At 42.9% G+C, this 14,431-nt stretch overlaps 1 protein-coding gene across 1 annotated transcript in view; it reads left to right on the top strand.

Annotated features, from left to right (window-relative positions):
- Nucleotides 1-521: 521 nt before the first annotated feature.
- Nucleotides 522-14,431, top strand: part of pkp4 (plakophilin 4) — a 28,032-nt gene continuing 14,122 nt past the window's right edge. The window contains exons 1-6 of the mRNA XM_053638206.1: nt 522-1,072; nt 3,517-3,629; nt 10,842-10,876; nt 12,290-12,412; nt 13,095-13,316; nt 13,705-14,091. Coding sequence (XP_053494181.1) covers nt 944-1,072; nt 3,517-3,629; nt 10,842-10,876; nt 12,290-12,412; nt 13,095-13,316; nt 13,705-14,091 — 1,009 coding nt within the window. The 5' untranslated portion in view covers nt 522-943. The remainder of the gene's footprint in view (nt 1,073-3,516; nt 3,630-10,841; nt 10,877-12,289; nt 12,413-13,094; nt 13,317-13,704; nt 14,092-14,431) is intronic.

The following is a 14,431-nucleotide window of genomic DNA, read 5'->3' as shown; positions in this document are numbered from 1 at the left end:
ATACTTAAACCTTTGATATCGATACCCATCCAGTATCGTTTTCTTTAAATACCCAGCTGTAAAATGCTTTTTGTTTTTACACTGAGTCGCTTCGCAGTCGAACTCTTTCCCACAAAAATCACTTACACTGTAAATATGATAATGTATAAATAGAAATCAATCCAAAACCAAAAACGCTGTGTATGTAAACACTTCCTGTTCCAAAACTGCACTTCTTTTCCAAATCCAATTCCAGTCAGGATCCGATATCCGATCTGTTTTCTCTGATATCCGATCCAGCTTTTTTTTTTTTTTTTTTTTCTGGGAGCAAGTCAATACTGATACCGGGTATCGCATGAGTGCCATCTCTAATTATGGGTCAAATAATACTTTTTGTTTCAATCATTTTAAAATACAAAAATAAAACTAGAAAAAAACGGGAAAAGATGAGTCTCGATTTGTTTGAGGGAAAAATTGTTTGAGTTCAGGTATGAAAAGCAAGATGAGCAGAATGTGTTGGGAGAGTGTGGATCAGTGTGTGTGTGTGTGTGTGTGTGTGTGTGTGTGTGTGTGATTCTGGTTATTTTTCCCTTCTGTCGAGCGCGACGGGGTCTGGAGGGGAAACAGGTTGTGTTGTGGTGGTTTCACCTGCTGAGCTGTTGGATGACACACCGAACACATTTCCCCTTCACGTCCTCATTCTCTGGAACACGCAGCTATGCTGTATGCTGAGGATCGCTAGGAGCGAAGGCCTGCAGAGCGTCACTCACACACACACACAGATCCAGGCCTCTCAGCTGATGGCGAGTTGGATTGGCTTTACTGCCAAGAATGGTATAATTGAAACAGCTGACAGGTTATTACTGATTTTGAGACGAAGCTCTTATTGTGAAGCTGGTGATTAATAATATCTCAGTGGGACATTCACAATGTGTGTGTGTGTGTGTGTGTGTGTGTAGGGACGATGCCTACTCCTGAGCAGGGGCCTGCGGCAGAGGAGGAGGAGGTGCAGAGCTGTGAGGAAGGAACCAGCGCCAATAAGATGGAGATGGAAAGCACCACCACCAACATCCTGGCCTCCGTCAAAGAGCAGGTACGAAAACACACACACACACACATACACACACTTTTTTAAAATATATTTCTTACTAACAGGTTACCTTCAGGTACCATTAACAGACATTATTTAACACCGTGAGCTTCAGCATTAATATAGCATCAGTGACATGTAAAATTTTTTTAAAAACTAATGCTTGTATAAACTGATGATTTTAAGGAAAATAATGAACACCTGTGTAAATCACAGAGTTAAGTGCAAATCACATGAACAAACCAAACAATAAATGCAACAGAAAATTCAGAAACACATCAACGTTAACTCAAAACACAAAACGTTTTTAGCCCGTTATTAAACACCGCATGCCCCGCCCCTTTTGTGTGCATTCCTGACATAACATGAATAACTCATGGCTATAAAAGAGACAGCTTTGGCACTAGCGCTTCAGATAACCACTTCTCACTGTTCATATTCTGTTTTGAACGTAAAACAGAGAATAAGCGCTCACTCTTCTGTCTAATCATCTTTAAACGTTCTGTTTTTATCATCAACGAGCCATGTTAGGCGTAATGATATTCTGTCATTTTAATGCTGATGTATTTACCTGACTTGCACAGATCAACATCTGTGTATCAGTAGATATGTTTCCATCCAAGATGCGAATTTTAACTTGGAATTTCACAAAAAAAACATTTGCGAATAAAGCACCGTTTCCATCCTTGATGTGTTGAAGAGAACAAAATCGTCACTTCCGGGAAACTTGCGCAAAGTATCGACACGTTTCTGAGCCGAGTGTCCAATCACACGACCTGTTAAGGCAAAGTCACGTTACTTTTTTGATGCGCGTTGAGAGAAATTTATTCTGTAAACGTCTTTCCATCGCAGTTTATGCCCATGTCTTCTTATTGACTACAAAAATGATCTGCCTCAATTTAGCACACATGTTTTTTTTATTTGCATTTTGGATTTTATTCGCATCAGGTGTTTCCGTTTTTTGGGGGTTTTTTTAACAATGTCCTAAAATTCACGTAAAAATACATGGATGGAAACATAGCTAATGTTCAAATCGCGTTGTGTTTTTTGTTTTGTTTTTCTGTCGACGGACGACGGAGGTTTTTTTTTTGTTTTGTTTTGTTTTTTTTTTACAAACGTTGGACCTGATTTTTTATGAGACACAACAATTTAAATTCAAATAAAAATGTTTAAGGATGACAATTTGTTATTATACAAAGTACAATTTCTTAGCTAAAGTACTCTCTTCGATATGCTAAACAAAACCCATCTGTTTAGACGGTGGTTTAAAATGAATGCAGTTTTTCGATTTAATAATACTACTACTAATAATAGTAATAATAATAATTATAATAATACATTTTATAAAAATCAATCAATCAATAAATAAATAAAACACCTTTCTTTCATGATAATATCGATATCATGATAAATTATACCATGAATCACTTTTCATATCTATCTCTAGGATTTTTAACAGCTATTACAAGCTGGGATTGGAAGCAGCTGATTTGATTGAGAACTTTTCCCTAGTATTTTGATTTGAGTTTTTGTTTGTTTTAATGCAGCACTACTGTTTTGCTGGCGGTGATTTAGCAAACCTGTATATTGTGATGCATTTTGTGTATCGTGATATGATATTTTCGTCATATCTCCCAGCCCAGACATGATCGGTGCTGTTTATCAGCGATTTTCTTCCCTCCAAAATAAATAATCTCGTAACCAGCTGAGGGGCTGATTTTATCAGAAAGCTAGTATATCATATAGACCCTAGCTTAGATGTAGTGAATAGAAAGTCAATAGAAACCTTTCATAAAAACAGCAATATCACTGTGTGTGTGTGTGTGTGTGTGTGTGTGTGTGTGTGTGTTTGGTTCTCGTACGTATATGCCCTGAATCCAGTCCACAAGACTGGCTTTGTCACGGCGAGCAGTGAGCCGAATGGTGGAGACGTGTTGTGACAGGCAGCTCGCAGCACAAACAAATCAGTAGCACATCAGCGTGACTTCTCACGTTTTTATTCTACGTTTTTTTGTTCATGTACTGTATATTTTTTCTCTATTCAAATTATTGGTCCAAGCGAGGAATGCAAAAAGCTTAGTGGTTAAACGAAACACAAGAAATTATTTTCAATGGTGTACCTGTCTTCTCAGTGTGTGTGTATGTGTGTGTGTGTCTGAAGCAGCTGCATTAATGAGCTGTTTTCAGAGAGGCACACACAGCACAGTTGTCGCAAATGCAACACACACACACACACACAGGAGAGGAGGCAGAGGACAGCCTCTGAGACAGCGAGGGTCAGGACAGTATCATCAGCAGGATTCCGTATGAAACTTTGCCTTCACTGAACTTGTGACAAGGACACACAATGGCTCTGTCCCTAAAAACCTTTAAAAATATATTTTTTTTCCATAAATTCCACATTTATCAAACTTTTTTGTGTTTGTCACCTTTGCGCTGCGGCGTAGGAGCTCCAGTTTGAACGTCTGACCAGAGAGCTTGAGGTGGAGAGGCAGATCGTGGCCAATCAGCTGGAGCGATGCAGGTTGGGGGCAGAGTCTCCAGGTGCTGCCAGTGACAGGTATGTCATCATTTCTAATATAAAACGTGCTGATTTATGACCACAAGCTTTGTTACTGTTCCCTTAACTAACAGTACTAACTCTTACAAAAAAAATTTACATTTTGAATGCTTTTTTTTCTGAATTCTGGATTCTGATTGGTCAGAAGGTGTTAATTCATTTCCTATAACAGTATCTCTGACAGTAGTGCAGATGCAAATCACAGGTTTGTATTAATGCGTTCGTTCTTTATCGTTTCTATAGTAACAGCTCGTTCACAGGTTAAAAAGCATGGGCAGTCGTTTATATGGTGACTTTTTCTGTAAGGAGATGTTTATCTAACATTTATGGAAGGAGTCTCCAGGGTCAGCGCTTTGTTAAATGCTGAAACTGTAACTTTACGTTTTCCGACATCTTCAGGACAGAGGAGTTTACACTTTGCGGTTTTTCATTATATACAATATAACACTTATATTGTAATATACAAAGACCTAACTTGTTTTGTTAACATTCCACAACATTAAATATAACTATAAATGGATAAGTAAGATGGAAAGTATGATGTGTCATTCGTTAATTTTTTTTAACTATAATTATTGACAAATTCTTGTAGTGTAAGAAAAAAAAACACTTCGTGACATAATAATATAAAATTTGGGCTGATAACAGTGCTTCATTGTTGATTATTTTCCTCTAACAGCATGTCCCTAAGTGTTTTATTCCATACTTGTATCGTACCATACTCGAAAGCTAATATTTACTCGGGCTATGACTGTATAAAATGTATTAATATTCAGTTGCATTCAAATATTATGAATTTTGAATAAAATAATTAAAACATTTTTTTAAATTATGCATCACCAATTCAGCCATCATAAATGAAAAAAAAACCCCACTAGGCTTAATGTGTTAGAGATATCTGGCACTGATGCAGAATCTTTCAAGGAGGAATCGTGAGGCATTGAATCGATTATATTTCACATCCCTGCTCAAGCACATTCACTCTCTTGTTCGTGTAGCGCACATCATTTTAAAATAATGTACTCGTAATAAAAAATACATCTATTTGCTCAGTATGTTGAGTGAGCCAGTGAATGGTTTGGTTGTGTTAAAGTGGCTGATGAAATGTTCAGAGTTTGTTCACTCATGTGATAATCAGTCATCAATAACACTGCTAGTGCTGAAAGTACTTAGCGTTTGTCAGTAGAAGTTTGAGCGCTGTGTGTGTGTGTGTGTGTGTGTGTGTGTGTGTGTCCGCACAGTATGGGGTTGGTGAGATGCTGAATGTTTTTTCAGGTGTCCCCGGGGTGGTGTGTGTGTGTCTGTGTGTGTGTGTGTGTGTCTGTGTGTGTGTGTGTGAGTGACTCCATATGGATGTCTTCACACTATTACACACCCTTTGCCCTTTGACCCTTGATTACTTGACCCCTTTTGCTTCTAGTTGTTTCGTGGCTGGTAGAGTCGTACCCCGGTGGCCCACGCTATCAGACGTTTGTCTCGTCTCGTCTCCGCCGTTTTAGACGGTGACGTCTGTGCGCTGTCGTTTATTCAGACACCACCGTTCTCTTCACATAAAGATCAAATGATCTTTTTTTTTGCTGTAAGCATGTTAGTAGTTCATTTGTTCAGTAAGGAATAAAACACTCGTGGTTTTGTGCTGGGTGGTGTGATGAAGTGTTATATCTCAGCCCAGCCATGACTCGGTTTCCCGAGAAGCAACACCCACTTCTAACTTGGCCGCTGAGGACTACACTTCCCACACACGCATGCGCTCACCTTCCCCGGAGTTCTGATCACACACACCTTCAGCCAATCACTTTGCCCTCTCACCACAGCTTATAAGAGTCTTTGGATGCATACAAACCTTGCGAAGTAAACGTTCATCTGACTTGTTTCTCTGTCGTTATCCAAGCCTTATCTACCGTGTTTATTGCTAATGACTTTGACCATTGTTTACGTTCCCGACCTCGATTTCTGCCTTGACCTGTTTTGTTTTGTTTGCATGATTGCCTGACCCTTGCCTGTTTCTCGACTACGAATTTTGCCTATTCCTCTGGATTATACTGCCTGAATCTGCCGCCTGCATCTGCTTCCGTATTCCCTACGGTACGTGACAGATTACTTCGCCTCCAAATGGAAGCAGCGGGGGATCCGCGGTGGCATCAAGCCGTTGAAGGCCACGGTCGGATTATTAGCAAGCAGAGACAACAGCTAGCCAACCTGACTGAGCAGATGGCTAGGCTAGCTCAAGCCGCGCCGGTCGCTACACCGACAACTGCGCATTTTCCTCCCATACTGGCGCTGGAGAAATACGACGGACATCCGGCATGCTGTCGGGGTTTCCTCCTCCAGTGCTCCCTGTTTTTCTCCAGCTACCCAGGCATGCCGGAGAGTCGGAAAATTAGTCATTTCATGGAGCTATTGACCGAGAGAGCCCTCTTTTGGGCCACGGCGGAATGGGAACAGGGAGACAGCACCATTACTACCATGGATCAACTGACGGAGCGATTTCGGATCGTCTTTGATCACTCTCCAGACAACAGGGAGACCGGGGAGGAATTACCGACCCCGAAGAAAGGGATATGCTGCGAATTTCGTACTGTCGTGGCCAGGAGCGGATGGAACCGACCCGCCCTCAAGACTACGTTTCGCCAGGGATTGAATCCGGATATAGTGACAGAACTGGCATGTCACGATGATCAGATAACTCTTGACTCACTCATTAATTCAATTCAATTCAATTTTATTTGTATAGCGCTTTTTACAATAGACATTGTCTCAAAGCAGCTTTACAGAAATATCAACACGGTATACAGATATTAAAGGTGCGAATTTATCCCAACTGAGCAAGCCACTGAGTGGCGACGGTGGCAAGGAAAAACTCCCTAAGATGTTTTAAGGGGAAGAAACCTTGAGAGGAACCAGACTCAGAAGGGAACCCATCCTCATTAGCCTGGCTATGCGCCTAGACCGCCTACCGCAGAGCTGCCGCCCAGTACGCAGCGAGGCGGATGTTGCGGTGCAAAGTCTCCCCGCTGAACCCATGCAGCTGGGGCGTGCGCGGGTTAAATCTGAGGAGAGGGAGAGACGGCATTGCGAGCTTCGTTGCTTCTACTGCGGTGAGGAGAAGCACTTCGTCCGACAATGCCCTCTCAAACAATGCCGTGACGTAGGAGACAACGGAGCGGCTACTTCAGCCAGGGGTGAGTTTGGGTCCTTTAACCCACAGCACATTTCAGTCTGCATTCTTGCTGCTGGTCATAGTAGAATACTCAGGACTATGTTGTACTTTAGAAGCACTGATTGACTCAGGAGCGGCGGGGAATTTCATCAACCAGACCACCATACAGTAGCACAACATCCCCGTTTGTCCACTAATCACACCACGCCGGATTCAAGCCATTGATGGGGCCCCCATTGTGGGGGGTTCATCACGCATTGTACTAAACCACTCAACCTCTGGACCAGCACACTCCATTAGGAGAGAATGGTGTTCTATGTCACAGTGTCCCCCAGACATCCAGTGGTCCTAGGCCTCCCCTGGTTAGAACACCAAAACCCGGGTATTTCCTGGACTCACAAGGAGATCACACACTGGTCCCCCCATTGCATCAAACATTGTCTTCAGACACCCGTGATTACTCTAGCGACCACCTCCATCGAGAGCCCAAACAAGACTACCACAGTCCACATTCCCACTGAATACCAGGACCTCAGCGAGGCGTTTAGCAAGAAAAGGCCAGTGGATTACCACCTCATCGGCCCTACGACTGCTCCATCGATCTGCTTCCGGGCACTACGCCACCCCAAGGAAGGGTTTACCCACTATCACAGACTGAACAGAGAGCCATGGAGGAATACATCCAAGAGGCACTACAACAGGGCTACATGAGATCCTCTACATCCCCAGCCTTTGCAGGATTCTTCTTTGTGGAGAAAAAGGGAGGAGGGTTACGACCATGCATAGACTACAGGGGTCTAAACCAATGCTGTATCAAGTATCACTACCCTCTTCCACTAGTACCAGTCGCTCTAGAACAACTTTGCGCTGCTACCATCTTCACAAAGCTGGACCTCCGCAGTGCATACAACCTGGTCTGGGTCAGAGAGGGAGACGAGTGGAAGACGGGGTTTAGCACCACCTCCGGGCACTACGAATACCTGGTAATGCCGTATGGGCTTTCTAGCTCTCCCTCTGTCTTCCAATGTCTAATCAACAACGATTTAAGGGACATGCTGGGACGTAACGTAATCATGTACATCGACGATATATTGATCTATTCCAGTTCCAAGGAGGAGCACATTCACCATGTCTGTAAAGTCCTGCAAAGATTACTCCAGCACCAGCTTTACGTCAAAGCCGAAAAGTGTGAGTTCCATAAGGACACTATTTCATTTCTGGGGTACATCATCAGCCCTGAGGGGGCTACCATGGACCAAGTAAAAGTGAAAGCAGTAGTAGACTGGCCCACGCCTGCAACCCTGAAAGAGCTACAGAGATTCCTGGGTTTTGCCAATTTCTACAGAAGGTTCATCAGAAATTTCAGCTCCATAGCAAACCCACTGACGTCCTTGTTGAAAGGAAAGCCTAAACGCCTGCCATGGAACCCAGCTGCCCAAGCAGCACTAGATCAGCTCAAGAAGGCCTTCACAACCACTCCCATTATCAAGCACCAAGACCCATCCAAACCATTCGTGGTGGAGGTCGACGCATCAGAGACAGGTGTAGGAGCTGTTCTCTCACAGCATTTCAGAGAGAGGCCCATACTCTATCCTGTTGCATTCTTCTCACGTAAACTATCACCTGCTGAAAGAAACCATGATGTGGGAAACAGAGAACTCTTGGCCGTTCAGCTAACCCTAGAAGAATGGCGACACTGGCTGGAGGGAGCTACACGCCCTTTCGTCATATTCACTGATCACAAGAATTTAGAATATCTATGTACTGCAAAGAGGTTGTCACCCCGTCAAGCTCGATGGTCACTGTTTTTCGCCAGGTTCCAGTTCACCCTGTCATACCAGCCCGGATCCAAGAATACTAAGGCTGATGCCCTGTCTCGTCTGGACAACACTGAGGTTCTGAGGAACAGCGAAGAGTACATCTTACCACCCTCATGTATTATTAGTGCCCTGGAGTGGGAGCTGGATCAAGCGCTAGAGAACATTCCCCAGTCACAAGTTCCAGAAACATGCCCTTCGGGAAGACGATTTGTGCCTGAACGGTACCGACAGGAACTTGTCGTATGGGGCCACATGGTAGTTGGCACAGGTCACCCAGGGGCACAACACACCTACCATCTGTTATGGGAAAAGTACTGGTGGCCTGATATGGAGAGGGAGATACACAGAGTGGTGGCGTCATGTTCATCGTGTGCTCAAGTACCACGGACACTTCCTGCTGGCAAGCTCAAACCTCTACCCGTACCAGAACGCCCATGGTCACATATTTCTATTGGCTTTGTTACAGATCTACCCAAGTCCCAAGGTAACACAACCATTCTGGTAACGGTGGACTGATTTTTAAAGTCAGTAAGGCTCGTTCCACTACACGCCCTGCCCACCGCATTCATGACAACTGAATTACTATTTCAGCATGTATTCAGGTACTTCGGCATCCAGGAGGAAATAGTCAGTGATCGAGGACCTCAATTCACATCCAGGGTATGGTCCAGTTTTATGGAAAAAATGGGGATCACAGTCAGTCTCACATCTGGTTATCATCCACAAGCTAACGGCCAAGTGGAACGAGTCAACCAGGAACTAGGCCGGTTCCTTAGGACATTCTGTGCCTCAAACCCCGAGGATTGGAGCAGATTCCTCCCGTGGGCCGAATATGCACAAAATTCACTACAACACTCAGCCACGGGCCTCACACCATTTCAGTGCGTACTAGATTACCAACCCCCACTGTTTCCTTGGAATGCGACTCCCACGGAATCACCAGCAGTGGATCAGTGATTCCAGAGGAGCGAACAAGTTTGGTCCAACACACACCAGCGCCTGAGACAGAAGGCACACACATACAAACGTAGAGCTGATCGCCGCCGCAGTGAGCATCCACATTACCAGCCCGTCTATAGGGTTTGGTTATCCACAAGGGACTTGAGACAACCACATGGCTGCAAAAAACTCACCCCAAGATACACGGGGCCATTCAAGATCCTCAAAAAAATCAATGTGGTCACCTACCGTCTGGAATTACCTCGCCGCATAGCCCCCTCCTTCCACATGTCACGACTTAAGCCCGTGATCACAGGACATCTAGCCACAGAGGTGCCCTCCGAAACCCCTCCTGTACCACTGGAGATCGATGGGCAACCTGCATACCTGATCAAGGATATCCTCAGCTCTAGGTGCAGGAGGGGTAAGCTGGAATATTTAGTCGAGTGGGAGGGCTACAGACCAGAAGAACAATGCTGGATTCCGACACAAGACGTACTGGACCCACAGCTCAGTAAGGACTTCCATGCAGCTCACCCTGAACTTCCAGGTCCACGACCCCGGGGGAGACCCAGAAAGAACTCTGCTCCCAGAGTGAGCCCTTTTGGGGGGGGTTCTGTCATATCTCAGCCCACCCATGACTCGATTTCCTGAGAAGCAACATCCACTTCTGACATGGCCGCAGAGGACTACACTTCTCACACACGCATGCGCTCACCTTCCCCGGAGTTCTGATCACACACACCTGCAGCCAATCACTTCGCCCTCTCACCACAGCTTATAAGAGACTTTGGATGCATACAAACCTTGCGAAGTAAATGTTCATCTGACTTGTTTCTCTGTCGTTATCCAAGCCTTATCTACCGTGTTTATTGCTAAGTGACTTTGACCATTGTTTACGTTCCCGACCTCGATTTCTGCCTTGCCCCGTTTTGTTTTGTTTGCATGATTGCCTGACCCTTGCCTGTTTCTCGACTACGAATTTTGTCTATTCCTCTGGATTATACTGCCTGAATCTGCCGCCTGCATCTGCTTCCGTATTCCCTACGGTACGTGACATGAAGCAGAGTTACTGTTACAGTAAATTGTTTTAGTATTCACCTTTTTTCCTATATTTTCCTATAAAGAATGTCACATTGTACTGTTAATGCTATGGAACGTCAGATAAACAGTTTCATTCCCAGCGATCACCAGGTCTGCTGCATGGTGACTGGTTCAAAGTTGAGATACATTGCCTTGGATTTGATTGCAGACACTTTCTATCATCCTTTTTTGTTTTTTTCTTTTCTTCAGTTCCTCCGAGAAGTCTCTGCTGTGGAGGTCAGCAGGTAAGACTCTCTGCACCCAATTCACGCTTTTTCAGTCATATGCTAAACAAAAATGTTCATTCTGAGCCTTGATGGATGACGAACGATTGTTAAAAGGTAGCGTGTAGAGAATGTTAAACGGTCACGGTGAAATGTTGAAAGCTCACTGTGAACCTTCAGATTGAGGAGTTATACAATCTATGTGACACACAGTGAGCCAGAAACTTACCCACAATGCGCAGCATACTGTATGTACAGTATAGTGTAGTATATGGAGAGTAAAGCAAAATGTATGTATATTATAGTGCAGTATACAACATGTACAGCATAGTGTAGTATGTAGTATGTGGAGTATAGCTCAGTATATGTATATTATAGAACAATATATGCACAGTATAGGGAAGTATATTTAGAGTATAACATTGTAAATATAGAGTATAGTGAAATATATTTGTTATAGGGAATAATGCAGTATATGTAGATGATAGTGCAGTATATTTACAGTACAGTGCAGCATATGTATATTATAGTATAGGATATTTATGGTATAGTGTAATATAGTGTAGTATGTAGCTCAGTATATGTACAGCATAGTACAGTATATGTACAGTATGGTGCAGTATATGTACACAATCATGCAGTATATGTACAGTATAACAGTATATGTATAGTATAGTGCAGTATATGTACACTATAGTGCAGTATAATACAGTGTATGTACAGCATAGTACAGTATATGTACAGTATAACAGTAGATGTAGAATATAGTGCAGTATGTGTACAGTATAACAATATATGTAGAGTATAGTGCAGTATATGTTCAGTATAACAGTATATGTAGAGTATAGTGCAGTATATGTTCAGTATAACAGTAGATGTAGAGTATAGTGCAGTATATGTACAGTATAACAGTATTTTAAATAACAATGGAGGCCAGAATAATCAAAACACATTAACATATAGCAGATATCAGTGATGTAATCCATCTTAGTTAAGCAAAAACAATATTAAACACTGTGAGAATCCAATACTGAGAGAGCATCTACTGCAGTAGATGTAGAGTATAGTGTAGTATATGTACAGTATAACAGTAGATGTAGAGTATAGTGCAGTATATGTACAGTATAACAGTAGATGTAGAGTATAGCACAGTGTATGTACACTATAGTGCAGTATATGTACAGTATAACAGTAGATGTAGTGTATAGTGCAGTCTATGTAGAGGATAGTGTGGTAGATATAGAATATAGCACAGTAGATAGCACATCTCGAGTATAGCACAGTAGATATAGAGTATAGCACAGCAGATAGTAGATGTAGAGAATACTGCAGTATATGTTGAATTATAGTCTGCATGTACTATACTGTACAACTGTGTTTGTACATAATATGTACACATTGTTTACTCTGAAAATCGAACCCTTCCATCCTCAGACTCCTCGGCAGCAGGTTTGTCAAAGCTCCACCCCTTAGACGACTGCCCTTCACCTACCTTTGGAACTAGAGGTCAAAGGTCACCCTATTCACCCGAACTGGAGCAAATCTCCTTGCATGAAAGTGAGGGTTCATCAGTTCATGCGTTAGAATATCACAAATAGACAAATTAAATTGAATATACGTTTTATTCAGGAGATACCTGTACTTCTCATTTCATAAAGCTTTATTTCATACTGAGGCAAAATCTTATGTGAATTCCTCAGTTGAATATGAAATATACTGTACACTAAAATGGCAGTTTTGTACCTAATCAGCTAGCGGATAATTAGCAGTATTTTGCATTGTGCTATGTGTTTCCTTTAAAGCATAACTCACACACACACACACACACACACACACACACACACACATACATTGTTTCATAATAGTGATATGCATATGACATAAAAGTGTTAATGACTGGAACAATTATGACTTGTGTAATTTCTGCTGCTTTCAGTGAATAATAAAAACCTTTTTTGATTTATATTATAATGAATGAAATAATCCTGTCTGAGAAATATAGATTGTGTATAACAAATTTTATTAGCTTCTGTAACCTGATCAAATAAAAATAGTTATTCAAAGTGGAACTAGATTTTTGGACCCTACTGTGCGTATTTTCAATATGCTTCTGCAACCTGGAAAATTTTCACTCACTGAATATTTTCTTTATTCTATATTTCTCTACTAATTTTTTCTTCCTTTTTATGTCCTTCTATGTCTCTCTCCGCTTTGTCCTACGCTATTGTCCCTCTCTTAGGGTCAGCGGCAAACTCGCGCAGCTCGACACAGATGAACTCGTATTCTGACAGCGGCTATCAGGAAGTGAGTGGTTACTATAGCAACCTAGTGACCTCCAGGAGGTCAGAGGGACGGTCCCAGTCGACAAGCTCTGCCCCTAGTTTCAGTCCGAGCCAGGCCATGGGGTCCAGGGCGGAGGGACAGGCGCTAGTGCAGGTGGGACTCCAAAAAATTGCCACAAGTGGAGTCTAATCACTTTCTGTTTGCTTTTAAACAAACAGGAAGAGCTGAGTTCATTTTATTGCATCATAAAACAAGCCTAAAAACCAATCAGGGTCCAGTATACAAATTAGGACAGGTTATAAAACCATACATTTAATAGAATCAATAATCACGTGCACGTTTTTGTTGATTTAATGTTTGATATAGGAAACAATGTACAATCTTCACAACATATTTTTTGCTGACTTGAATACATACAGTAAATGCTTTACACAGCACTAATGACCTACTCAGCTAGATCTTTTATACACAGTATAATAAGGTTTATTTGTTTTTTCACACACGCACACACACACACTGACCAGACTCTCAGATTAGCGTTTGTGTTGTGTGTATGCAGATGTCAGGTGGCCGTGTAATGAGGCGTGTCAGTTCAGTGCCCTCGCGTGCCTCCTCTCCCGTCTACGCCCCCTCCCCACCCCCCTCTCGCCCTACCTTGGGAAGCCCCTATGGTTCGCCCATCATCTCCGAGCCCCGCCCACTGCCCAGCGTCTTCCCTGGCACCATGCTCCCTCCGTCCTCCGACCCGCTCCAGTCCTCTTATCCTGGGCACCACAGGGACGGCATGAGCTCCCCGACTCTGCTGCGCTCTGGCATGACGGCGCAGCCGCAGCACTACGGGACGCTGGGCAAACACGACGCACAGGCATACGACAACACACATTCCTCGTTCGGGGCACGGGCATACGATTTCTTCGAGAGGATCGTTCTTTCCAGACCAGACAGTCTTACAGGTGAGTGGAGGTTATGAAAGTACTGAAATTCTTTACTCAAGTAAAAGTATAAACTCTTAAATTTATTTCAAGTAAATTGCAGAATGAAATGATGATGATAAATATGATGATGATGATGTTCTATGATGGTAAACACTGCAAAGATGTCTGTTGTTATTTGATACATGTGAAAAAACCCCTCCTCCAGACATATGGTAATGCCGTCACATATTATTAGTCATCCTGTTATATTTATATCTCTTTGGTAGTGTGTGTGTGGGTGGGGGTAGGTGTGTGTGAGTGTGAGTGTGAATGTGTGTGGTACCTGATTTCCTGCTGTACAGGATAAGCTCACATTCTC

The sequence above is a fragment of the Ictalurus furcatus genome, chromosome 12 (assembly GCF_023375685.1).
Source record: "Ictalurus furcatus strain D&B chromosome 12, Billie_1.0, whole genome shotgun sequence".
NCBI lineage: Eukaryota > Metazoa > Chordata > Actinopteri > Siluriformes > Ictaluridae > Ictalurus > Ictalurus furcatus.
The sequence above is the reverse complement of the archived record's forward strand: the minus strand, read 5'-3'. Positions and strand labels throughout refer to the sequence as shown.